The 26,629-nt window shown below is 41.2% G+C and overlaps 1 protein-coding gene across 1 annotated transcript in view; it reads left to right on the top strand.

Annotated features, from left to right (window-relative positions):
- The window catches only part of pknox2 (pbx/knotted 1 homeobox 2), a 78,732-nt gene that overhangs the window by 39,389 nt on the left and 12,714 nt on the right, over nt 1-26,629 (top strand). Inside the window, exons 3-5 of the mRNA XM_041051504.1 lie at nt 10,759-10,865; nt 12,952-13,088; nt 24,668-24,839. Of these exons, the coding sequence (XP_040907438.1) occupies nt 10,779-10,865; nt 12,952-13,088; nt 24,668-24,839 (396 nt within the window). The 5' untranslated portion in view covers nt 10,759-10,778. The remainder of the gene's footprint in view (nt 1-10,758; nt 10,866-12,951; nt 13,089-24,667; nt 24,840-26,629) is intronic.

Raw genomic sequence — 26,629 nt, 5'->3', positions numbered from 1 at the left:
GAAGTGAAAGGTCTTCAAGCTTCAAACAAGAAGTCCAGTTGCCTTCCAGTGAACCCACAGGATAACTAAAATATGATTCATGTTATGGTTATCTTTAGGCACTCCCACTACTTGTAAACGCTGGGAACCGCAGTCCTTCCCTAATCTTAGTCAAGGTCCCTAAATGTACTCAAAAAACAAACATGGACACTGAATTACATTTCCCTGTAAAATGTGTTAGGCAAATAAATGAGTATCCTATAAACAACTGAGCCTGATGAGCTGAGTCTGAGATGTCAGAGAATAAACCCTGTGTCGCCACCCTCAGGACAAACTTTCCAATCTTTACACACATACTAGTGAGGGTGGAAGAGGAGGTATGTACTGACTGGTGAACACATTTGTGGTTTTCCTGCTGATACGGAAAATTATACACTGGTGTTATTCTTTAAGGATTGGCTGTAGCATGGATAACAGGAAAGTGCCTAAACGTGTCTAAGGGAGCTAAACACTGTTCAGTGTGCATGCACTGCAATCTGATACAACATGATGACAAACCACAGCCTCAGATGACCAAACACACACCGACACGGTGCCAGAAAAGTGTATCGTTCAGGTTTATTTATTGCAGGAGTATTGTGTTGGATTGGTCTTCATGTTTTAGCTTCCAAACTCTGCTGATTCCGTCGGATAACATTAAACTTTACGTAGGAGTGAACTGTATTTGCTTTGCAGTGATTAGAAACCACACTACTGTCAAGCCTGGCTCTTTAAGGAAATATACCAAGACTATGCCAACTAACCTGAGAAGCACCAGAAGCTGATGATGTGCTTCGATTGTGCTCTGTTTGCGTACTGCTCTCTGCTTGTTTTGAACCTTCTGGCCATTGTCAGCATGCTGCAGAATTCAGATAAAAACAGTAACACATTCTTACACAAAGGTTTTAATACCTGCCCCCACCACATGACCAAGTACGCTGCTTCACTTTATCAGCTCACTTCAGCTAGTTTCATTGAAATTAATGCAAGGAAGAAAGTGAATCACTGTTACCTGCATCACTTAGACAAGTCACATGGCTCTGAGTTGGAGTTGTTTCTGTAATCAGTTTAAAGTGAACAAGCCACCCTGCATCCTGTGTCATTCACTTGTCAGTCACGTCGTCCTAACCAGTAGCTAAAGTTGTTCCGGAGTGACACGGATGGCACTCTCTCACAGCGATAAGGTATCCATTTAAAAAAAAAAAAAGAAACCTTGCAGATGCAACGGCAGATAAGCCGCACAATGTATGTGCCGGCAAACATGACAGCCGAGGAGGAAGAAGAGGACTGAAGTGGGCTGGGGTGGGGGGAAGCGAGGGGGGATCAAAGAGCAAAGTGTCTAGAAAGGATTCAGCGTGGAAGCTCTTGTAGATTACGTTTCCTCTCCATGAGCTTGGCCGTTCCAATTTTGCCTGAATTTTTCTACCTTCGGTGTTCTGATGGTTATCAGCTTAGCAGAGGAAATGCTCCTCCTGTGAGTGCGTGTGTGTGTGTCTGTGTGTCTGTGTTTGTGTGCTGACCGCAAGACGCAGACACCCGGCCCTGCACCACCTTTCAGCATTAAAATGTCCTAGCTGCTATTCTTAGAGATGGCTGAACACAGCTGAATGGATCACAGGGTACATGAAAGAACGTGTGTATACGTACGTATTTCACACTAAACCTCTTGAGACTGGTAACACTGTTAATCAAGACATAATTAATGAAGCTGTACATCATCTAGATGATGAGAATGTGAAGGAGACCTGCCAGGGCATGTGATATGATCACTGCACCTACCACAGACCGATTAGCTCTAACAAATGCTAAACTAAGATGATGAACATGGTAAACATTAAACTTAAATAGAGACTGTCCTCCCTTAAAAACAAGCCCACAGGTCTTTTGTCCGGCAGATTATTACGACCCATAGTTGGGTTTTATTGTTAGGTGACCTCTAGTGGCTGCAGTCATGACAGGTGACGTAGTTTATAGAGAGTCCGTGTAAGGTGGATGGATGGGTCAACAAAGCACAGGACTTTCACACTGTAGACTGTCCGTATTCCTGTGTGTCAGTCAGTGTTCTTTCTTTTAAACACAACCTTAACTTTATGCCAAAAGTCCTCCAAGCTTATGGAAGCACTTATTTTAACCCAAACCACGATCATTTACTAAACCTAACCAAGTAGTTTTTTTTGTTTGTTTGTTTGTTTTTTGCCTAAATCTGCCCAAACTGCGACTGTTCCACCACCTTAAACACATGTTTATCGTTGTTACAGTGACAACAAAGATCCAGTACATCTGCCACTGGTATTCTCCTATAAGTCATATTGTTGTTACCATGACAACAAAGGTCGGGGACGCCTGCTGCTGGCAAGCTTTGAATGCATCATATCTAAGGGTAGCAGAACAAATGACATATATGTTCGTTTAGGTTGGAGGACTTTGCGATTGGGAACGTAAGCATGCTGATGTTTGCATTTAACTCAAAGCACTGCATACGTACAGCCTCAGTGAGCAGATACCAGGACTGTAGACTTAGAGTATTGGTAAAAAAAAGACTCAGTCATTTTCCAAAACCGCTGGGCACTGTAGTTTTAGCAAATGTTACTTGAACAGGAGTAAATAGAACATTTTTAGCTGCAGATTTGGTGCTCTACTGAGTAATCAGGGCAGCAGGAAGGTGTGTGTGGGACTGACTCCAAATAAACAGTTCATTGTAATAACTGAGCTTGTCACCCAGTGCACAACAGTGCAGCTCATTGATATGTTTTTAATAGTTTTTGGACAACAATGGATCTCAATGGAACAGAGGAAGAGTGGATATTCAGTACAACAGTACTTAGTGGGATCAGTTCACTGTTGTCTTTGGTCTTTTCATTGGATTTATTGTGAAGACAGAGAGAGAATCTCCACACCTATCATTAAATGAATGTGGCTTGAAATCTACTGAACATCATCTCATCTCATGGTTTTCTGAGCGCTTTTGCTCAGACGCTGTAGCAGTGCTATTTTTGCTGGTGAAGGGGAGTGCACTGTTGGCACTCTCCACCCACCCCACCCACCCTCTCCCCAGGAGTGTGTGTGCATGTGCCTGTATGAGAGTGTGTGTGTGTGCGTGTTTGTTTTAGGAAATGATGCTGCACCAGTTTGTGTAAATTTATCCACGACAGAGCTGAAACAAAAATAAGTTCACTGAAGCAGGTCCGACAACCATTTGGTCGCTGCGCGCCATGTTTGCCATGTGTGCGCCGTATATGTAGCGGAGCATGTCCATGTTCTTCTTCTTATTTTTTATGTGGGAGGATTGAGGAGCGTGCTGCAGCCTACTGGGAGCAAACAAACCTCTGTGCTGGCATATTTGAGCTGTAGCCAATGGGAAGCTGGTTTCACATTAATAAGTGCTCACTATGATGTTTTGGCATTTTACTTTAAAGTATATCTATCTATCAATCTATCATATCTATCTACCTGTATCTATGTTGAGATATATATATATATATATATATATATATATATATATATATATATATATATATATATATATATATATATATATATATATATATATATATATATAGTTTCATGCACTGTTAAACATTTTTGTTCAAAATTCTTGATTCCGGCACAATAAAGACATGCCAGTGACATTATTAATATTAATATTAGGTTAATACAAGAGAAAATTAAAGTAAACAAAACCCTGTTAATATAAAAACAAATTCTTCGTTCCACTTTTAGGAGAGTTGATAGTTTTGACACATGCTTTGCCTTTTAATTGAAAAAGCATCAGTAGAATAGAGACATGAATATAAACTCTTGACGTAAAAGGTAAAATTTTAAAATCAGGTGCCTCTTAATACAGATGATTAAAGATGCTAGACTCATTTACCTGCTGCCTGAATATTCTTTTCATCTTGGTCTTATATGTTTAGCCTCTTCAGAAAAAAAAATAAAATAAAAATCACCTCATTATAATAAGAGCTTTTAGCTATGCTAATAAGGTTATTTGCTCCAGTCCTCTGGGAATTACCAAAAATTTCCACTGTACTGTAATTTTACCACTATCCATTCTACTGGAGACTTTAATCTAATTTTTAAAAGCAGGAAGGAAGACAATCAAACCAGAATCTGTAATATCCAAACAAACATTTGCATAAATACAAAGAAAACAAGAATTGCAGTCAGACTGGTGCACTGCCGCCATTGTCAGCAGTTAGAAAGAAAGAGATGAATCTTGCAAACTCGTATACCCCAGGGAAATCCTTGTGTCTTCATTATGGCTGTGGGGCATATTTGAATATGTGGAGGACGTTCATTAAGAAGTTCAGAATGAAAGAATAAACTGGAAAGGTTATAAATTGAAATTCAGGCATAAAATGTCATTGGAAAATTGATAAGGACGAGTCAGTGGAAGCTTTGGAGTGCCCATGAGTGAGAAGAGGAAAACACCAAAGGACTCAGTGTTCTTCATCATGTCGGCAGTGACGGTGCAGCTTATTGCTTTTAATTAAAAAAAAATACAAGTTACTAAAGAAAAAAAAAGAAAAAAGTAAAATTAATTGACATTTTTTTTTCCTCCTGCTGAGCTGCTGAACAGACGGAGAAGTTGTCTTGTGAAGATTTAACCTTGTACGACTGTAACGAATTCTGAGCCTTGCAGTTTGTTGATAGCTGACTCTGGCTTGTGATCATTTAATTAACCGGTCCTTGTTCAGTAGCTAACTCAGTAGTCCAGATTCATACACAGTAGGTTAACACAACACTGGGCTGATTTTGTGCAAATTGCATGTGGGTGAGTTGCTTTCTGCTTCCTGTGACTGAACACGCTCAGCCAAGCGGCGACCACAGAAGCGCTCGCTTCTTCTTTGTGAATCTTATTTCAACAACAGAACATCTTGCTCTGTATACCCAGCTGCAATATTTGCAATAAGGCATCACCGAGCCACTTCCAGAACACAGCAGGGATATGAAATCACGCACAAACTTCTCCCCTTCAACCCTTGAGATCAAATCTTTCAAACAGCGGCCTGCATTAATCCACCGTGCCTCGCCACTTTCGCTGTGATCTCGCTGAACCCGGAGTTAACAATTTTCCCAACAATGTTGGAACGTCCTTCACCAGGCTTCAGATCCACGCCTTATCTATCTTGTGGGTGAGGATGAGTCCAATCAACAAGAGCAGATGAATAAATGATACTGGTATGAATTGTAAGTGCGGGGTGGTGAGGAGAAGGGTCTTGCGAGGCTGGGAGGGAGGGAGGGCTGCTGGCTCAGGTTAATGAGGTGGTCTGGGAGTGTGGACTGGGTCCTGACTGCAGTATGTGTTGAGCTCTCTTTAGCCTGGGGGTTATTTGTAGCCCTAAGACCAGTGGTGAGACTATCTTTGCCTCTGGCTGTGAATGCACTCACTCCTTTGAGTGTGTGCGTGTGTGCGGATGTATGTGTGTAAGGCGAGACACAGCGTGCGAGAGTGTGTGTGTGTGATATTGCCCTCAGGATGACACTGGTTGAAGCTTTGCTATCTCTGTGTTTAGTGTTGGCATTTGTGCATTAATATACAGTACATGCCTGTGTTTGCATGCATGCCCATTCCCGAGTGTGTGTGTGGGGTGTTTGCGCTCTGATCTGTGTGTTTTCCGATTTCTGTGTTGAGTCCGACCGCAAATGTGTAAACAGGGCTCCCCCTCCCCCCTACCCCAATCTCATTACCATTCCGCCCTTCCCTCCACCAGTTTACTCAACGCCATCAAGGCCTCGCCTCCTGGTGTTTGCATTGTAAATCAGGCCTGACAATAAGGTGATGATTAGATCCTACTCATATTCAAAAACACCTGATTTATTTATTCATCTTTCTCTCTTGCAGGGCATCAAGATGCATAATATCTGACCAAGGTGACATACCCACTTCCAAATGTTATTCATTGCATCTCCAGGTCAACCTCTTAACCAGCAAACTCAAACAGAGCAGATTAAATGAGATTTTGATGGGAGAATGTCCAAATGAAGGCACATCCACAGAAAACTGGGCTTCTGCTTTATGCATGTAGCGCGTGATGTGATATCAAAACGGGTTAAAGTGCTGCAATCTGTCATGGCGTCAACGTTTAGAAGGTGGATTTGAATCTATCTTTGTCTCTATTTCATGAGTGTGCTCATGATACAGTATTATTTATGGAACACTTCAGGTTTCCGAGAAGCAGATCTAATCGATCACGAGTTAAGCCAGACAAGCCTTTGCACTGTTGTTTTTTTTTTTTTTTTTTTTTTTTTTTTTTAAGAAATTGGCATCATGGGAATTGGGCTAATTTGTCTCAGAATTGCAGGCTGCCCTTGTAAAATTATTTCTTTTTTTTTTTCCCAAGCAATTCTGTGGGTAATAGAAGCAAATGGACTGTTTCACATGTGATTTTGAGAGGCTTTTACTGGTTTGTTGAGAAAAAAGCATGGAGAAAATTTTGAATGCGCTAAGAAGAGCTTGGTTGGTAATCAATCAATACTAAGTGAAATAAATAACCACATGCGTAAATATCAACATGACTTATTTTAAGGTCTAGTTGTTGGATCAGTTCTTCAGTGAGAGTCAAGTGGAAATGAGAATCCACAGTGTTCAGATGAGCTTTCGGTTCTCTGTCCTGCAGCCATGTATAAAAACATACACACCACACATACACACAGATACTTATATACTGTAACGTCAGGGATATCAATGAAATCACAACTAGATCCCATCAAAAAAGTTAAACAATGAAAAGAAACAAAACTACCTATGTAAAACACAAGTCATTCACTTGTTTATGAGTGTGTGTTAGCTAGCAGCCTGGCTCAGCCGGTGTTTTTGTCGAGAATTAAAAATCTCAGCGACTGTTGGATGGATGGCCGTGAAATGTACAGATATCAGTGATGCCCAGGGGATGAATCCTAATGAGTCTGGTGATCCCCTGACTTTATCTCTAACTCCACCGTCAGGTTGACATTTGTGGTTTTGAGTTAAAATCTCTCAATAACTACTGAATGGATTCACATGAAAGTTGGTTCAGACATTCAGGTTCCCCCCAGGATGAACTGTAATCACTTTTTTGATCCCATAAAAGCAACTCCACACTGCTGTAACATTATCGGACTGGCAATGGACAGTTTAAACTAAAAGGGTCAAAATCGATGCAGCAGAGAGTTCTTCTTCCTTGCCAAAACTTAATGCCCTACACTACCCACAATGCAACTCGACCACCGACAGTTGGAGATTCGGGTGTGTAATGCTAAAAGCGGCTAATAGGTTGTAAACGCTCATCATACTACATTCCCTCCACTCGAATCATCGCCTGTCTTTGGTTTGGTAGCAGAGTGAGTGGAATGGTGTTTGACAGAGCTATAAAAATCAGAATATCACAGTCCCGGTGGTATCAAACAGCCAACTCAACAACATGGTTATTTTCAGTTTTTACGTGTGAGGAATGAATCCATTACCTGTTCTCAGAAACCCGTGTGACTGTGTCAACCCTGGCACCTCTATTCACTCCTTCGTTACCCTGATTTTGCAGTCAGTGAAGTGTTGATAATTCCACATGAGAGAGGATCACATCTCTATCTGCCACAAGTCTTGTTTTTAATGATCTGGTGCCAAACCCCTGCCAGGTCACGATCTGGATTGCAAGACATGTGCTCCACGAGGCAGCTTTCTGTGTTTAAATCACAAGGAGGATTCGTTTTCTTTTTATCGTCCTTGGCTTGCAGCGGGAAGCGTTCCCATTTCACATTTAATAGAAGTTCGACACTGTGCAATGAATTCACCTTCAAACCAACGCAGACAGAGTTGAAGTGTGGAGGCCAGAGGCAGTGATCACATCATATGTAACCAGATATGGATTTTCATTTCAATGTTAGTGGTAAACGGAGTGAAACTGCAGCTATGCCACTGACTAACCTTACATCAATGCAGCACAGGCCCCGTTCTATGCCTGAGAATTGCTGGAAAATTGAATGCTGAATAGAAGCGTTTCGAACTGCACAGAATCCGATGAAAGAGTACGAGTGCCTCCAATCCAAATTCATAAAAGCCTTTGATGTTTGTTGGAATAATTTTATGCCTACTTCTCATTTTCCATTTTATGCTTGCTTTTGAATTTTGATTGCGACTACAGGCACTTTTCAATTGATATGAATTATGAACACTGTGATAATTCAAAGGCCTTTGTTGAGGAACAAACATGTCATTTGTCCTCAAAATGAATTTTACGACTTATTGTGTAACCGTACACCTTTGGTGAGTTCAGAGAAAGAGCGGTTGTGCGATGGTTACTGTGTCCTTTTTCAAGATTTCTACTTATAGTTTCATGAAGCAAGTTTTTTTTTTTCACATTTAATTTCACTGTTGAAATTAAATATCTTGTTTGTTGGTGTTTTTGCAACGATCTCGTCTGTTCTCGCATGTACATTCACGCTTCAGCGGCCGTGGTATGGCGTGCGTTTGAGCATGTTATGCAGTTTGTGTGTGTTTATTTATGGATGCACGATTGCCTGCTCAAATTTGGCGTTCGGTGGCTCATTCCTTCGAGGGATGGCGAAACTTGAGAAGCCGCCTAAAATACTGTGCAGTAATTGGAATTGCTTTATCTTCAGTCTCATCAATTAATGTGCAATTTTCCATTTAATCACTAACACGCTCGCTGCATTTGCAATTAAAATGAGGACTGATAACAGAGAAGATGCCTTTCAGCTGATACCAGTTGGAATGAGAACAGAAACCAGAAGACGCAATCAGTACACAAAATGACTCGCAGAGACATGCACATGGCACACAAACAAATGTGAACGCACACAGTGCAAACAGTCATGCTCATATTGTACTGCACTGAACACACACACGCATACACAGCACACACAGACACAGTATGACATGATAAAACATGCAGATTTGCAGCTAAAACCCCAAATTAAAGCTCATCAATGAAACTAAACCAGCATTTAACATCAGGATGTTGGCAGCAGTGGCTGGTTCAGATGCCACTCACTCTGAGTTGGGTCTCAGCCGGTTGTCTTGTCTCTGACTTTTCCATGCAGAGACATTGCCAGGGTCTGGGTCTCAGTGGGGGATGATCTCACTGTCTGGGAACGTCTGTCACGCACTGTCCTAATTCTGAAGAAAGGGATGAAATGTTTGCATCACTTCCTGTTTGGCAGATGAAAACTACCCAAAGAGAGTCCTTTTATTCTGGGAGCATGGGGCTCAACACACAGATGTGTGAGACTATAGGAGGAGTATAAAGCATGGAATAGAGGATATATACGATTAATACTCCTGTAATGTTTATTACAAATTTCTAGCAAGATCCTTGTATGTTTTGGTATATGTTCCTTTTTTTTCCTGTGATGTTCAGGTAATAGTTTTTCTAAAATCCTTGCATGACATTCTTGTAAAACATATTATATGACTGTTATACTTTCTTTTCATCAGGCCATAATCTCACAACTCAGAGTCACATACTACAAATCCTCAGCTTTAGTGGTCAGGTGAATTTACAGCAAATTTTTATTTCCTGAGGCGGTAGCTCTGAAGGGAAGTTGCAACCGGTGCAGAGATTTTGCTCTGATGTTCCAGTTCCATTTCACTAGCTTATAATCAAGCCTTTTCCTCTAGGTCAATACCATTCAGTCCAAGTGCACCAGCCCATTGTAATTGCTGACTGCTTTTCATGACCACACAAGGCTTTGTGTGACATTATGAGCCATTTTTCCAATAAGTCCAGTAGCTCAGGCTGTCCATTGAACATTTGAACTTTGAGGAAATATTCTTTTGATGATGCACAGTGTTTAAACTGAACTTTGTAGTGTCTGTATCAATCAGTTTGCGAGATCAGGCCTCACTTTCATTTTCAACGTTGGTTAAAAATGGTAAAATCTGATAAATAAAAAGGTTTAATAAAGTTCATCATCACATTTATCAGAACATCCCTTTCCCCTCCCTCGGGTCAAAAAGGTAATTTACGAGACATTTTCATGCAGTGTATACACATAGGTTATATGTAGCTTCAGGATAGAGCACCTGCTGTGCTTGCCTATAGTAAGTTGGGGCAATGGTAGGGGTCTATGTGTGTTTGTGTGTAACACAATTAGCTCCTTCAGTGGGGGTGGGGGTGATGGTTACAGCGGCATTCCACAGGGTACAGCCCTCAGCCCTGTGGGGTTCTGGCCAATAGCAATTAGCCCACCAACAAGAGCCCTAATTAGCCCTCTTGATTGGCTTGGTAACAGCGCAACAACAACACCAGCAGCCAACACATAGAGACGACCAAGGTGACTCCACCACAATGCGTTGCTTTAAATCCAGCTGTAATTAGTAAATAAGCATAGCTGTCTGTAATTTGTAAACAAGTAGTCGGGTTTGTTTGCGATGTCATTATGAACCTGCTGGTATGTAAAGTATTTCTGTAAAGGGCTCTATGGTTGAGTTTGTGTTGCTTTGCTTCTTTCTGCTTGGTAGCGTTTTAGATCACTGAGTATTAATACATCATCCCGGCTTCTCTGTCAGCTCTGCAGAGGGAGTCTGAGGAGAGACAGAGCAAAATAAAGAAATGAATTAGTAAACGGAGAGGGGGAGAAGAAGTGGGAGAGGGAAGGGAGCGAGATGCTGTGTGAGAAACCCATCTCCTATTATTTAATCATAGCAGCACCTGGTGGCTGCTGCTATAATAGAATTTACAATCACTACTTGCACTGGATTCATGTTTTCTCTCTTTTTCCCCCCCTTGTGTTCTTTCACAGTCTCAATGTGAAGCTATCCCATGATGCAACATGTGTCCCCAGCACCTGCAGTGACAATGATGGCCACCCAGAGTGTTCCTCCACCATCGTACCAGGAGAGCCAACAGGTCAGAGGTTTCAGTGCAGTTTACCTCAGTGCTTGATGTACCAACTCATAGTGTAATAAATGTTATGTTATATTATATTCATATATTATTGTAAAGCCTAGGAATTTATTATTATTTACTTTTTCTTTGATGCAGTTAGACCTCATGGTTGTATGAAAGCATCAAATATTGTCACTAAAACTGATAAAAGTTAGAATGGACCCTTACATTTTGTGGAGTGTGGTTTTACCTCCTCACAGACATCGATTCTTCAGTGTAATAATAATGACTAATAAAAAATTATAGTAATAATAATTTTGTCCTTTACGCTCAGTGTGTAGAAAAATATTGAAGTAACTCTTTAATGTGACAAAGTACAGAAATGATCATGATGCATTGTTATGACATTAAATTAGGAAATATTTCATGTTTTATATGTTATGTGGCCAATGCATGGACAACTATATTTTCTTTGTAAAAAAGTCAATCGCTGATAAAATTATATAAATATATATTATAAAATATGTCATGTCATGCTATTAATGTTTTGGGTCAACTAGACCACACTCCCCTGTTTGACCTCTTATTAACAAACCCTTGGGATATGGGAGGGGCAGTGCTGTGATGTCGCTATGGAGACCATCAAAGTAAAATTTAATATCAGGAATATTATAGGATTTTTTATTGTAATAGGACATTATAGTGAGGACACACATAGCAGTATTACAAGAATATTATAGTGATACATTAAAAGCGACAAAAATGATGAGTAATTTAACTATTGAGCACCACAAACATAATGTTAGTGTCTATAGGAATATTAAAATGATTTTTCATGTGGTTGAATTGCATTTTATAATTAAGACGTGTGTAGGGTTGTACAGTGTATGTCAAAGTATAAGAATGAAAGGTCAAGCCTCAGGCTGCAGGGTTCAACACAGCACGTGATGCCACCAACAGGTCAGCGTAATTACTGTAGCCTGACTGTGGCTGGACACAAGCTCTGTCTAACACTGCTTACCGTCCCATGGAGGTGAAGCAGAGCAGGTTCATCTGACCGCCGAACCCTCCTCCACGTCCACACCACCTCTGTCTGCTTTCGCCCAGAGGATTAGTGCCAGGGGAGAGCTCCCGAGCTGCAGTCTATGCGCTCGGCAAATGCAAATGAGAGCTAGTTAAGTGTGAAGAAGCTAATTTATTTTCCATTTGGTGCTGGGATTAAGACTTGAAGCTTCCTCCTACCCCACCCTTACTGGAAAAAAAAAAGGCAGGGGGAATGGGGGTTGTTAGACTCATTTCCTCAGAGAGAATGAATGAGGGAGAGGAAAGTGGGGTAAAGTATAAGGAAGACAATGGATCATGTTTGTAAAGCATGCTACTCTTCTGCCTGCCCCACAGCACAAATAACACCAGGAGAACTTAACAGATTCTCTAATGGTTCCAAGTTGAACCACCAGTGTTCTTGTGGTTCAGAGCAATAGAATACAGGCTGTATGGTACAGCAGTAATCTACATTTAATCTGACCAGCTGTGAACACAGTGACTGAAGTGTCACTGTTCTGTTGCTAAACACAAATTGAATATTTATCTTTTAACAGGAATCTATATGTGAGCCGAACATGCCTTGTTCAATTACTGAATCTATCCTGTCTCATTCATTTTGTTTAACAGCTTCATTAGAAGGCTACTGACCTGTCAAGCAACAATTACTCATTCCAGCTTCATCCTCATTTGTAGTCTGTCAGTGCAGGTTGCACCTTACTCCTCCTGAAAAGTGATTTAAAAACGACTTAGACCTTACAAGCAGCTGCATACTCATGCACACGAGACAACCCTGTGATCATGTGAGCACGTGAAGCTCATGCTAAAGCTAATTATAAGCAAATCATGGTTTGTTTGCGGTTTAGGGACTTAGGGATAACAATGTCGGTCGGTCGTCTACTGAGATGGATTGTTATGAAACTTGGTGCAGATACTCATGGTGCCCACATTCACAAAACTAATGAAATTTGCAACTTCAGATGGACTGTGTTTCGTGTTAGGTAGCAAATGTTAGCATGCAAACACGCTAAAAGTAATTTTGTGATACATTTTTTTGTGTCCACAGATGACGGGCACCACTCAGCAGAACACCAAGACCCCACAGGTCCATATCCCAGCAGCCACTGCAGCAGGAAATACCTCTGTCAGTGTGACCCTTGACCCTCAGGCCCAGCTTGAGTCTGACAAGAGGGCTGTTTACAGGTTGGTTCAATCTCCCATGAGACATTTATATGTTATTATAGGGTCTATGTGTCTGTCTTTAGTGAACGATGCAAAATCTGAATGAACAGCAACCAAAACAGTTGCCAGATCCTCCCAGTCAACAAAGAGCCCTTACCATGGTCAACCAGCAGTGAAACACCATTTTTTGAACACTAAATGTTACTATGAGGCTGGAAATTTGTCAAGCTAGCTAGAGCAATATACACTAGGCCTATTCTGCCCTTGAGTTTCCCTTCAGTTGTTCCTTCTTTGAAATAATTATTGCATTTTCTCTCTAGCCTCACGCTGGCTTTAAGAAATTGTATTAAATTGACTTGACGTGCTACGCGCCTGTGAAGGCCACAAGCGGTAGTGCTGTTTTTAATGTGTTCTCTGAAACTAGCCATGACATAAAAGCTTTTGAAAATTGTACTTGAAGGGTACATCCTTCAATTTTCATTTAGCATCGTTCTTAAGCCAAAGAGCACCTTCATTGAATGCTTTCGCTCATCAGAGGCGAGCAGAAGCACCCTCGATTTCCTCTTTGAATTTGATAAATTGACTTGAATATAAGCGTTTGATATAGCAGCAATAGTTTGGCTGTTTCTCTGACTTCTGCACAGTGTATACTGTGTATAATGCTGTAATGTCTCTCATTATGAGGCTGAGACAATGAGCAAATGAATGAGTGGAAAAACTTTCCACTGCTTTCCAGTATTGTATTGGATTATAAACACCCAGAAAACACAGTTACAGTTTCAAATAAATGACCAAAATGATGTCTGAAATTTCACTGGGAAAGCAGAGTTGTTTTGTGTAAGGTTTTAGCATGACTCCAGACTTTAATTGTAAAACGTAATTTATTTCTCTTTCACGCCAACAGCAATTTTCAAAGGTAAGCATCACTCTTCAAGTCCTAGAGACCTCACTTTAGAATCGGACTACTAGTTTAGGTGAAGCCACTCAACATAGAAAAGAACCAGACTTAGGTAGACAACACAGTTTGTGAAAAGAGACTTCATCATGTGTCAGAATGGATACATCTGAACATCACCATTTGTTAAAGGCGATGTGTAAATTTAAAATCAATTTGCACTAAGCTCTGAGTAAAAGCACTGTGAAATGTCTGACGATTTCCACACTGAACTATAGAGAAGCTTTTCCTCCTTTTTTTTCCTTTTTTTTTCTTTTTTTGTTTCCTTTATTTAAGGATGTTTACACATCACCCTACTGACATATTTTCCAAATTCTATGCTTTTATTTGCCATGTAGAAGCCCCTCGAAGGCACCACCTTGTTAGGTGTAGAAAAATAAGAGAAGAAAAAAAATCACTGCTGGGTGAAACCCAAAACACCAGTAAAAAAAAAAAAAAAACACCTCACTCCTCTCTCAGCTTATCACTAGAATATTGATGCACCCTTATAATGAGCTTGTATTATCTATTTATGAAGTAAATTATTCAAAATACAGGCATTTTTAATCTCGCTGGGTGATCTCCTGGTGTAGGCAGCACACCAACAACTAACTACATTTGTTGAGCCAAATGAGGCACAAGCTGCCCTGCACTGTCTGGTAAAGTAACGATGACACTGCAGACTGTGTTGGGCCGCCTGTCCCGGCTCCTCGGGTCCCACTCGCGGGTATCCGCCACTGCTGTCTAAGGAGGTGCGAGCCCCCGCGCTCAGGCCTGAGGCGAGCTTCTGTAAAGTCCTTAGCAGCTCCTCTGAGATACAAGGCTGCCTTTGATGTGAGCAGCCATGTTTGAAGCAGCTTGGTTTGGTGGTTGGGGGTGGGGTGGAGGAGCGGTCCAAATCAGTAAATCAGCCCCTTTTCCACTTCCACATGGGTTTTTTTTTTTTTTTTAACCTCCACTTTTCTCCTCTTCCCTCTCTAAACTACATAGAAGAGTAAAGAAGCAGCACACAGCAGCAACAAAACAGTGTAGCAAAGACTGTATTATTATATTATTTAGAAGTGCATCACATCCAGCTCTCTTGTTGTCTTCTATAGAGAATACATTAATGCTAATAATGCTGCTTCATTTGTTGCTTAGTTTAAGTGCTTCAATAAGAACTGAGATCTGTCTTTCTACTCTCCTGTGTGTTAATTAATGTAAAACAGTTTTTAACATGAACAGAAGAAGAGAGGAAAACAGCTCTGTCCAAAGTGGGAAAGAAAATACCACCCAACACCTCACACCTCAACAGCAAGCTGACTAATTAACATGGATCTCATTTGTGTAACCTGTAGACAAACATTATATAATACTAAATCCTGCACACTGGTCCTTTAGCCTGACCTGCATGTCTTTGGACCCATGACAGGAGAATTATGCAAGAACACGCATGCATTGTTGTCCCACAGAAGATATTACGCTGCTGTTTTCACATGCTGAGTCATACTAACCATGACAAGTAAACTTAATTTCATATGTAAAATTGGTGGAATGCCCCTTTAACTACAGATTTGCTATCATTAAGTCGATAGCAAAGTTATATCTGTCTGCTAAGCAACCCTTTAAAGAGTATAAAGGTCTTTATCATTGAGTTTTACAGGCAAATACAGCTGTATATTATCAGTGTCTTTATGTGACACAACAGGGGCACAAGGGTAAAGTAATGAGATGGGAAGTTGAGTTACTTCCCACTTTAATGGTGCTATGGAGAATATAGAGCCAGCTGAGTCTGTAAATGTGTGTGATGGCCAATTAAAATGTTGTGATCAACAGTGTCAGAGGCAGCACTGAGCTCAGGGAGCGGGAGGAGCCGAGGGTTCAGCAGCATGTGCTGTTAAATATGATTATTTGTAGCTCTTAAGTGAAATCCTTGCTGTTCGGTATTCAGAGGAGGCAGAACAGATTAGAATTTTGGAATTATTTTTGTCCGTGCAAGAAGCAAATGACTAAACACACCTTGTTACCTTGTTATAAACGCAATTAAATTTGACTTCACAAGTCACTGTCTCCCACAGTGAGTCAAATTATGCAAAAAAAAAAGACACAAATAGCACTCTTATTTTAATAGAAGTCTGATCTGCTAGTGTTCCTGCCTCTACATGGTGCTCATATGGGGGCTGTAGACTTTGAAAAGAGGAAAAGCACAGAGAATCAGTATCTCTGCCATTTTTCTTTAATTATTTTGCTCAGGAAGTGTGTGTGGGCTTTAATGTTTCTTTTCACTAATTGCTAGAATGCCAACTTCATGAGGAGATGTGTGGTTTCCTCTCTCCCTCTCTGTCTCTCTGCCTACTTTGTTATTAGCAGCGGAGTAAATGTGTGATAGGGTAATTAGCCTAATGAGTTGTGGCATTTACTATAAAGATCCTTCTGGATTCTCTGCATCTTATTAAAAAGCCGGTAAGGGTTTTGTTTTTCAGGTTGCGGATGTAGTGCTCACAGCTGATGGTGGCTGATTCGGCTCAGAGATGGAAACACACACTTAATTGAAAGAGACATAATAGTCTTTTTTTTTTTTTTTTTTTACAGAAATGTCCTTGTGATGCTTAGAAACAACTCAGGTAGAAGATCTGTGTTTACCAGGACAAGCTGTTTTAAGGTCACATTTTTATGAGTTTGCTGGAGTTAACTTCTCACTTGCTTTACATGCAAAGAATTTAAGGAATCAGATATAAACAGTAGTGAAGTCCTCACAGGCAGTGCTGCATGTCTGCTGTAAACTGTAAGAGCCATATTCACTTCACATTTCCATGAATCTATCCACCATTTCAGAAAGAGAGCTATTATGTACATAGTCTAGAATAAAAGACTGATAAAAGCTGTTCTTTGGATTTATTTCTTACAAGAACCTCCTCATCCAACATATTAAACTCCACTTGGCTTAAGAGAGAGTTGTTCATGATATGCAACACATTTTATTTGCATCAGAAAGTGAGAGGAAACAGGAATAAAATTGGATTTATTCTGTGTTTTGACAGTGGTGGGATCTCTTTACAAAGATGCCAGTGTTGCAGTGCAGAGCCCTGTGTGGTGCATATTATCATTCACTCCTCTCCATAGTGGGTCTTCGCTGAAAGCCTCTCTCATGCTGGTCAGCCTGGGTATTTTGCATTGAGACTGGATTTAAGGGTTTGTGTGTATTTGTAGGGAGGTTAACATGCTGTCATGCTAACAGTCACCAAACTACAAAAGATACATGAATTTATTCAGCCTCGGGTCTGTTTATGCTCGCATGTGCACTTGTTGTTAATGGAATAAAAGAAGTGAAAATTTGAGGACCTCTGGTGTCGGACGCAATGGGAGAGAGGGCTTTTAATTTGACACATCCAAGGACAGCATTGGCCACATTTGAGCTCGCCTCTGTGTTTGTCTGCCTCTCAAATGCACCATAAAGTCTGTTTATCCTCACTGCCACAATGCATCAATGCATCCCCGACCACTGTGCTGCTCTTCCGGCGGCGCAAAGACTCTCGCTGTCTGACGGGGCCGTGCCTCCGCCATTTAGCAGGTCAGCGTGTGTTGGTGCGCAGTCGCTGCTGAATGCAGGAAACTGTGTCAAAGCTCAAGTGGTTTTTATTGGCTGTTTCTCTCAGATACACATTTTTATGAGTTTCCTCGCCGCTTGACTTTGGAGAAAGGAAGTGCACAATGTTCTGTTTTTTTTTTATTTTGTTATTTTTCTTTTTTTTTTTATTTAAGCAACTTAATAATCCGTGTTATCCCCCGCCCACACACTTTTCAAAATCCTGTTACTATAGCCTCTCTGAACGTTGTTGTCTTACTGCTCCGTCACCATCATCCAGATGAGAGAAGCTCTGAGTTGATGAAAATGCTGATACACTCATTCATTTTGCAGTGAGTGGTGGGGACTTGTCACGGGTTGTGCTGCTCAGGTTACATAAACACTGCCTTATCTTATTGGTGAAGGCTGTCAAGGCTGTATACAGCCTTAAAGGCATACCTGAATTTTTCAGACCTGACAATAGTCAACTTTATTTATTTAATATTAACTTTATTGATAATATTTACCCTTAATAATATTCTCTGTTAAAGATGCTATAAATGAATACATGAAGTGTGTGTGTGTGTCTCTGTGTGTATATAGATTGATAGATAGCTAGACTCCAATCATGGTGTGGAAACATCTCAAATATGATAAAGAGAAATTGGAGGCACCTGTGTCTCATCTGTATACACCTGCAGTGGACTTCAGCCAGAATCCCTTTGGGTCTGATTGGCTTGTACAACATCTCTCTCAGCGCAGACTCTGCAGTGAGAGATGTTGTACAAGCCAATCCGACCCAAAGGCTGGATGGAGCCTCCTGGTTCAGGAGGCCTCAGAGAAACAAAACCCCAACAGAAGATCAGGACCGTACGTGAGAATGAAAAGGGGAATTTGCAAAGTAGAGAAAGGGAGACAGGGTGTATTCAGACTGTGCCGGGGGGGATCTTTGAGTGTGCGCGCATGTGTACAGTACATTTGTGTGCGTACCCAACTCTGCACACAGGGTGTGCTTCAGACATGTAGCCCGAGGAAACGGGGGCCTTGTTGGGAGCAAACGCAGTAGGACTCCACCACAAACTGGCTTCTAATATACGCGGGTACAGCAGGCCTGATTAGCTGGCAAACAGTGGGGAGCAGAGAGAGCGAGGGAGGGAACGCCAACTCTCTCTCCCTCTTCCTCCAACTCACACACACATTCACATAAACACATACCTTCAAACCCCACCCCCACCTCTTTCTGTACCCCCTTGGTGGCCTGCCAGATTATTGCGAAAACAGGCAAACACGACTTGTTCCTCTGATGACTGCGCTGCTTTGATTTGAGCTTGTTTTCATGCACAGCTCTGCATCTGCAGGTTTAACATTTTTCGTTGCGAGAAAACCTGATAACTCCAGTTTTAGTGATAAAACCCAAATTTAAAAGATAATTCCAGCTGGGACTGAACGCTCATTCTTGATCTTGGAAACAATAGATCACAAAAGAGAAAAAAAATCTAGAAAAAAGCCTCATAACCAATAAATAACACAATAAACATTTACTTAAAGTGAATATAATTCATATTTTGATAATAATAATAATAATGTTAATACACAAGAGAGTATAGGTTTAATAGGAGTTCTGATCAGGCCTCACTCAAGTCGGACCAGGTTACTTAAAGGGGTTCAAGAGTCAAAACCCTGACTGTGTTCTGTGATAGTTCTGTGTTCATACCATAAGCTATAAATAACACAAGCAGTTATTTGGTGAATTCTTTGCAGCCTCAGCACATTTTGCTTAGTAACAGCCTACATGACAAGGATACAACCAAGTGTGATAGTTCATTTTGCTGTTGATATGCTGATTGACAGTGAGACTGACCAGGCACATCACTTAAACACTGACTGACAGAGGGCTTCTTGCCATGTTGGCATGTGTGTTGAGACTAAAACTTCACCTTTGACCTTGGAAACAGTATTTCAGATACATACACACACATACATACACACACACATGCATACACACATACATACATAAATAAATCTCACCACGAGCTCATTTCAGCTCCAGAACAGCTATTGAATTTTAATAACCATGACTTGACAACAGTGTGGTTTTAGGTGTTACAGTAGTTTTCATCTAGGCACGTCCTGTTTTACCTTTTTTAAATATATTGCCCTCGAATCAAACATCAAAAATCAAGTAGCACCTTATTTCCCCCTCAGCTTCTGACCACAAAGCAGATGTCACTAGAGCTGCCATGTCCCTCACCTTCATGTTTAAGTCATCACGTTCCCTGCTGGCCTCTGATTCTCCGTTTTGGGCTTTTCGTTGGTGACCCAGCACGGTGCATGCTGGAGGGTGGGGGACCGTGCTGACTCCACTCACTGGCCGTCCTGTAAATCGCTCTTTTATGGCCCTTGTAATGATCCCCCAGCCAGCAATCTCCACTCCGTCGCACTGCAGATAGAACCCGCCGTTTCTGGCAGCCCACGCGGGGGGGCTGAGGATGGTTGGAGGAGGTAGTGGGAGACTGGAAAACACACATCGCATGACCATGAACTCACACACACACACTCACAGGCAGACACATCCGGCTATGTTCTCGTTCATAAAAATGCATGCCTTTTCACACCCCATCTACCTTAATCCCAACTTCCTGTGTAAAGGTCATAGAAAGCGCCGAAGGCTAGTGTTTTTACCTCGCTCCAAGTTGGCGAGGTCCAACTGTGCGCCATGGTATGTCGTCAAGGATAGACATTTCCTCATGCAAACCCTGACTGCCTTGATAACATTATCCTTTTCCATCATTTATTCCAAATCTGGCTTCTGGCCACAGAGCACCAGCAACAAGGCAGAGCTCGCAATTCCCATAGAGCACCAACAGTAAAGCTGATCTCAAAAAACCCACAATGATCTCACACGTGTCCTCTGAGCGCATACTGTCGACTTTTCTCAGCAGAAAGTAGCGAACACGACAAGAGCTTTGTGTCACGCTCAGCGAGGTCTGTTGAACAAATGCAGTTTCAGTTTAATGAAACTGTTTCTGAATGTTAATTTGAGTCAGCATAGTTAAACAAGACGTGCTTTATTGTTTCAGTTTTAAAAAAAAAAGGAACAACAGAAAGAACATAGCTGATAAATAAGAAGTCTCATTTGGTGGCTGGATTGTTCAACATAAAAGCTGTAAAAAGGAAGAATTTGGCTCAAAGACCAGAATTAAAGACACGTAATGTGAAAGGTAACTACAGTAGCTACAGGTTTATAAGTCTGGATCCAGTGGAGATGATGTAAAATAATGATAAAAATAATAATAATAGTGAAAAAAATGTGTCATAATAGCATCAAAAACATCTTTTGATAACATGACAAAGATCTCATTAAAACAAAGACACATTAGGATATAAGCTGGTAAGGTTTTATTTTGAAATCTGCCGTGGAATGATAGAGACATGACTGATGTGTAGAGCAAATCTGCGTCTGATCAAAGTCTGATCATCTTTTCAGGGTTTTGTGAAGCAACAGTTTGATACACACTGAATCAACATCCTCATGACAGTTTCTTTTTCTGAACCAAACCTTTGTTTTTCTTTGACACATGAGACATTGTGCCATCGTCTGGTTTGCCACATTTAATTGCTATATTTGTTTTGTTTATAGCTTGGCTATTGGTGTTTGTTTTCTGATGCACACATGAACACTGCATAGTTACCAGCCATAAAGGTGTTTGTGCAGTCTTTAGCTCTACCCACAATGCCCTTGTGTCCTCAGGCCACATCTTCATGACAGCAGATGTCTGTGAATAGATGGGTTAGTTAGCGGATGCATTTCTCTGTGTCTGTGTCTGTGTGTCTGTGTGATGTTTATGAAGCAAATCAACTTGTCTGATGACTCAGAGTGTCACTTTGCTGACTCCTGTTGGCCGACATGTTCTATCCTTCCTTGTTTATAGATGTTAACACTCATAGAGGAAAATAGACAGTGAGATGATCTCACCTCACTGGTGGAATTAATCACTCTGTAATAAAAATAATCCAGAGAATTGAATGTGAAAATAGATAACTTGTTAAGACACCATCTGCAGTGCTGAGAGTGACCCTGTTTGCTCTCTGTTATAGTCCCCCCCTTTTTCTTCACCCCCACCCAGATTCTCCTCCACGCCATCACAAGCAGACATTAAACAGACAGAAGCTCTCCACTCTGCACGTGACACCCCCCACCATTTAGTATTCCTGCCACGTCTGGCTGAGGGAGCGGCATTAAATTGGGATCAGGCAGATTAGAGTATAATATAGACGACTATTAAAGGCTGCAAATGAGAGCCATGGGTTAGAGCCTGAGCAGAGGCCCAGTCTGCCTCCATGCCAGAGCAATATACACACATCACACATACACACAATTACATGTCCACAACAGTGACACTGTGTGAAATGACAATGTAAGAAAAAAATACGACCTCCAGTTGATGATTGTCATTAACCAAACAACTACTGCTAAGCACAAAAATCAATTAGACTTTCAGAAAAAACACTACACTCATGTAACTTGGCTTAGCAACATATATTCTATATGAATTATTCAGCCTTAATTTATCCAGTGCTGGTTGGCTGAGAGTGAACATACAACCAGATTTGCTGTATCTGTGGGTCATCAAGCAGCTCCACTGGAACAGCTGAGGCGTTAACTGCCTTGCTCAACAGCATCTAAAAATATGGGTTTCCAAGCAAACTTTGGTGTGGACTGATTGTGGTGTGAAAGCAAAACAGGTCAACCACAGGATTTTATGATGACATGAGGTTTTTAACATGAATTCAAAAGCTAAACTACTATTTAATCTATCTGCTGATCAGCACCTGCCAAGGAAGCAGTACAGTACACCAGATAGGCCGGGAAGGGACCTAGGAAATGACCTAGGAAGTGACCAAGAATGGGACCTAGGAAGTGACCAAGAATGGGACCTAGGAAGTGACCTATGCCTTCCTCTATATGGTGTATGAGACATACAGTTATTATTGCAACCTCTGGTATGTGAAGTTCAGTCTACATCCTTAAAACCTTGACTTTTAAGGATGTAGACTAAGGAGTCTTGACTCTTGGCACCTCCAGGAGTCAGACAGCAGAACACACCTCCCTCCTCCGCTGATCCAGCTTGACATAAATGGGCTCAAAGAAACAACATAAATGACACCAGTTGTCATCGTGATTGTGCCATTTTTCAAGGAACCAAAACCTGCAGTCAGAGTAAGCTGAAAGATGTCTCACTGACATTAAGATTCCACGTGCAGGGGCTTTAACGTAACCCAGGATCATTCCCTTCCTGTATACGCTGTACAGTTAAAACCACCGGATCTGAAAATAATGAAATATGCCACCGGTAACCAGCTTACAGGGTTTATATAACTTACTGCCAAGAGTCCCTATCATAATTCATTTGACTGGGACATATTTTGAGACGGTCTCCTGGGTTTCCTCTTCGTCAAAGGTACTGTAACACAAAGGATAGTGTGTGAGAGGATGAAAGGGGCAGAGTGTAGAGAAATAGTCTCGATGGAACAGGGAGTGAGGAGAAGAGAAATCACCACTGTGAAATGCAGCACTTTGGGGCACAAATATTCATATCCACCAAAACCTTTTATTCTTCTGTCCAACTTCTTCTGCGACCTCATTGCCTTGTAGTACTCTGTCACTCTGGCCATTAGGGCAGTGACTTTCCTCCAACAGGAAATGCTCAGTACTTCTGGCATGTACCACACACAGCAGTGCAGTATGGACCATTGCACAGTGTATCTGGGGGATCTTATGTGAGTGACATTCCCTATAAAAAGGCAGATGTTAACAATGTAGGTGACACTGTGAAGCCCAGCGCTGCCACTGGACCATATCCTATCCACTTAAAGATCTTTTTTTGATCTCTTGCTGAACCTTGTGCGTATGTTCAGCATGTCCTTTAGGGAATGTCATGGAGCTGCCACACTATTAAAAGTACAGGGGGAGGGAGGGAGAAGTGCTTCGGAGTGGAGCTTATATTATATCTTGAATTCCTCTCTCTGTTGGTAGTCCATTAATGTCTTTGCAGACGTATGGTAGGAGAACCATGGACAGATTACTACTTTATTTTTTTGGGCAGTTAAAGACTAAATATGAGAGCACATGAGAGGCTCACATGTAAATAATGAGGCTAAGTGTCTGAGCTCATGTGTCTGTGATTAGAGTTTATTGATCTTCTTGTATTTTAAGTCCAGTCTGGAAAGTGCATCCTTGAATTTTCTAATGTAGAGCTCATTCTGTAGAGCTTATTCTAACATACAGTTACAGTGCTGACATGCTAATGTCTGGCAGGTATAATGTATACAGCAGACCAACATTCCCATCCCCACAGCCACACTGCTAAAACTGAAATACAACTGTACAATTATATACAGAAAGCGCTTGGTGAGCAGAAGTGGAGTGTGTGTGTGTTTGTGTATGTGTGTGTGTAGGTAAGGACCCTCTGCAAACTTGTGCCCATGGCCATGATAATCTGTCCATGAAAAGCACTCGAGTGATTTTAAGATTTTAATGTGTTGAACATGGTAATATCTACCAATGGAAACAGGATCATGTAAATAGGCTTGTATATGTATTCTGCTGCTTTCAAGGACAAGTCCATCATAAAACTTTAATATCCCACATTCCTGGGCCTATTTGTCGTGTTATCAGAGGTAACTGACCAAACAAAAACAAAGCCACATCAAGTCACGATAATTCATCACAGACACAATTTAAGCTTTCTATTAAATATTAGCAGCAGATTTTTGGTGTCAGCCCTTTAAAATCAAGGAGCAAGTGCTTATTTGTAGATGAGAAATTGTATTTTCCATGCCACTCTTCTTTAAGGTTGTGGAAAGGAATTCTGGGAAATGTAGCAACTCACCAGCTGAGGTAAACATAGAGGAGGCAAGTTAGTGGCTGCACCAAAAGAATGATGAGACGTTAGAAGTGCAGTAGAATGTTTATTAGATGCTCATGTTCTGGCTTGATGCACAACAACATTTACTACAAATACACAATCAATAATATAATAATTAAGGTCAGCAACAATACAAACCGCTGCTCTCTCTCTCTCTCTCTTGCTGTCTGTTTCTCTCTCTCTTTCTCCTCAGACATCCGCTGTTCCCCCTGCTGGCGTTGTTATTTGAGAAATGTGAGCAGGCCACACAGGGATCTGAATGCATCACGTCAGCCAGCTTTGATGTGGACATAGAAAACTTTGTGCACCAGCAGGAGCGAGAACACAAGCCCTTCTTCAGTGAAGATCCGGAGCTGGACAACTTGGTGAGCCAACTTCTGTGACAAAGAACACGTGGAAATCATTAACACTTTAGGGAACCTATTAACTGTCAAATAACTGAAGAAAATGATAAAGCTGTAGAAATACCTGCTTGTTTGTTTGCAGTGAATCCCATCATTACTACTCCTGATCATTCCCTCCTTTTTCATGTAATCTTCCCCATCCTACCCCTACACTTCCCCTTGTACAACACCTAGCGGTAATTACAAATTAAGAGAAGGAGGATGCTGATCATGTTCACTGAGAAAAGAGGGGGAGGAGCTGAAGCCAGACGGAGACAGAGACAAGAAAAAAAAAAGTGCACTTTTGCTGTTACAGTACTTGGGATGGCAGGCCGACAAGTGCTGAACAGTCAATTAACCCTGCATCTGTGTGTTTTATGAGGCGCTGGGTGTGGGCATCCCTCCCAGAGGGCACTAACTCTTCCACAGGGCAGTAATGTTACTCTGGGCTTGACTGGCTGCGATGGGTGCAAGAGTTACTGGTCCCTTGATTAAGCGAGCGCAGTTTAATTAGCTGATTTATCTCCTCCTTTGCCAAGCACTTTCCTGTCCATTCTGTTGACCTTGACTGGTGACTTTGAGGGAGTGCACCACAGCGTGCCTAACAGAGAGGGGGGAAGAGCCAGGCTATTGATGGCCCGATAACTGCTGAAGAGAAGAGAATTATATGGAAACTTTGCATTAACTGAATGATTCCTGTTATTACAGCGTATCACTTACAAACAAACCTCATGAACTGGGTGAGGCTGTTTGCTTGTTTCGCCAAAGGTTTGACTCGATACAGGAACTGTAATCATGTCAGTTTTGAACAATATTCAGAATATGTTATTATGTTTGCTATTATTATTAATATTATTAACAGGTGTCAGAAAATAATCCTGGTCCCGAGCTGTTTCCTAGCAACACAACTCCAGTGAAATGATTTGTTAAATATCAGACATCTGTCCATCAGTGTCATCTATCTCCAATATTATGGAAGTTCCTCTCTGACCCCTGCTAGCTCATTCGTTCAGATTATTTGAAAATGTCTGAGCAGACCAATAATTCCAGTACGGCAGGGGAGGATTTTCCTCAACAGCTTCGAGGGTGTCCGTCTGTAAAACTTGCCCTGAAACCTCCCACAAGAAGCTTCTACAACAATTCCTTTTGCTCATGTTTCACTGGAGACTCTGAATGCCTCATCGTGGTCTGAATGCTGTCTGGAAGTCTTTGCTTGCATGCCAGGAACATCGTTTTGAGTAAAGTACTGAATCCCTGAAATTAGGGGGAATTATTTGGCATGAGAGCAGTCAAAACTAATGATGATCACAGAATGTTTTTTGTTATTTTTGTTCTCCTGTCTTGAAGTCTTGAACATGTTTTGGTACCGAAAGCTCTTTGACAATAACCTTAAAGCCGGAGGTGTACCATGATTAATGTACTTTACTTATTGGTAATCATGTGTTCCTCTTTCACTTTACTTAGCAGGTTGATTGAAATAAGTGACTTACTATTAAAGAAATTGTTTTGCTGTCTCGTGCTGAATTCAAAATGGAAAGTCTAGTTTCCTGCTGTGCGAGTAATGCCTAATATATAACCCTACATCAATACAGTGGCAGTGACGTGGCTTAAAAAATAGCAATAGTGTGGGTCTGCAACAGAAGAAAAAGATAGATAGATAGATAGTTTTAAGATTGAAGTCCTTCCTTAGATCCTTTCTGAAGTCCATTTAAAGTGAGTTTTTCTGGTGAAGCTAATTAAAAGCAATGCACCAAGAAGACAAAAGCTTACAT

This window comes from Toxotes jaculatrix, chromosome 12 (genome assembly GCF_017976425.1).
Source record: "Toxotes jaculatrix isolate fToxJac2 chromosome 12, fToxJac2.pri, whole genome shotgun sequence".
Taxonomy (NCBI): domain Eukaryota; kingdom Metazoa; phylum Chordata; class Actinopteri; family Toxotidae; genus Toxotes; species Toxotes jaculatrix.
Note: the sequence above shows the minus strand (reverse complement) of the source record. Positions and strands in the feature narration are given on the sequence as shown.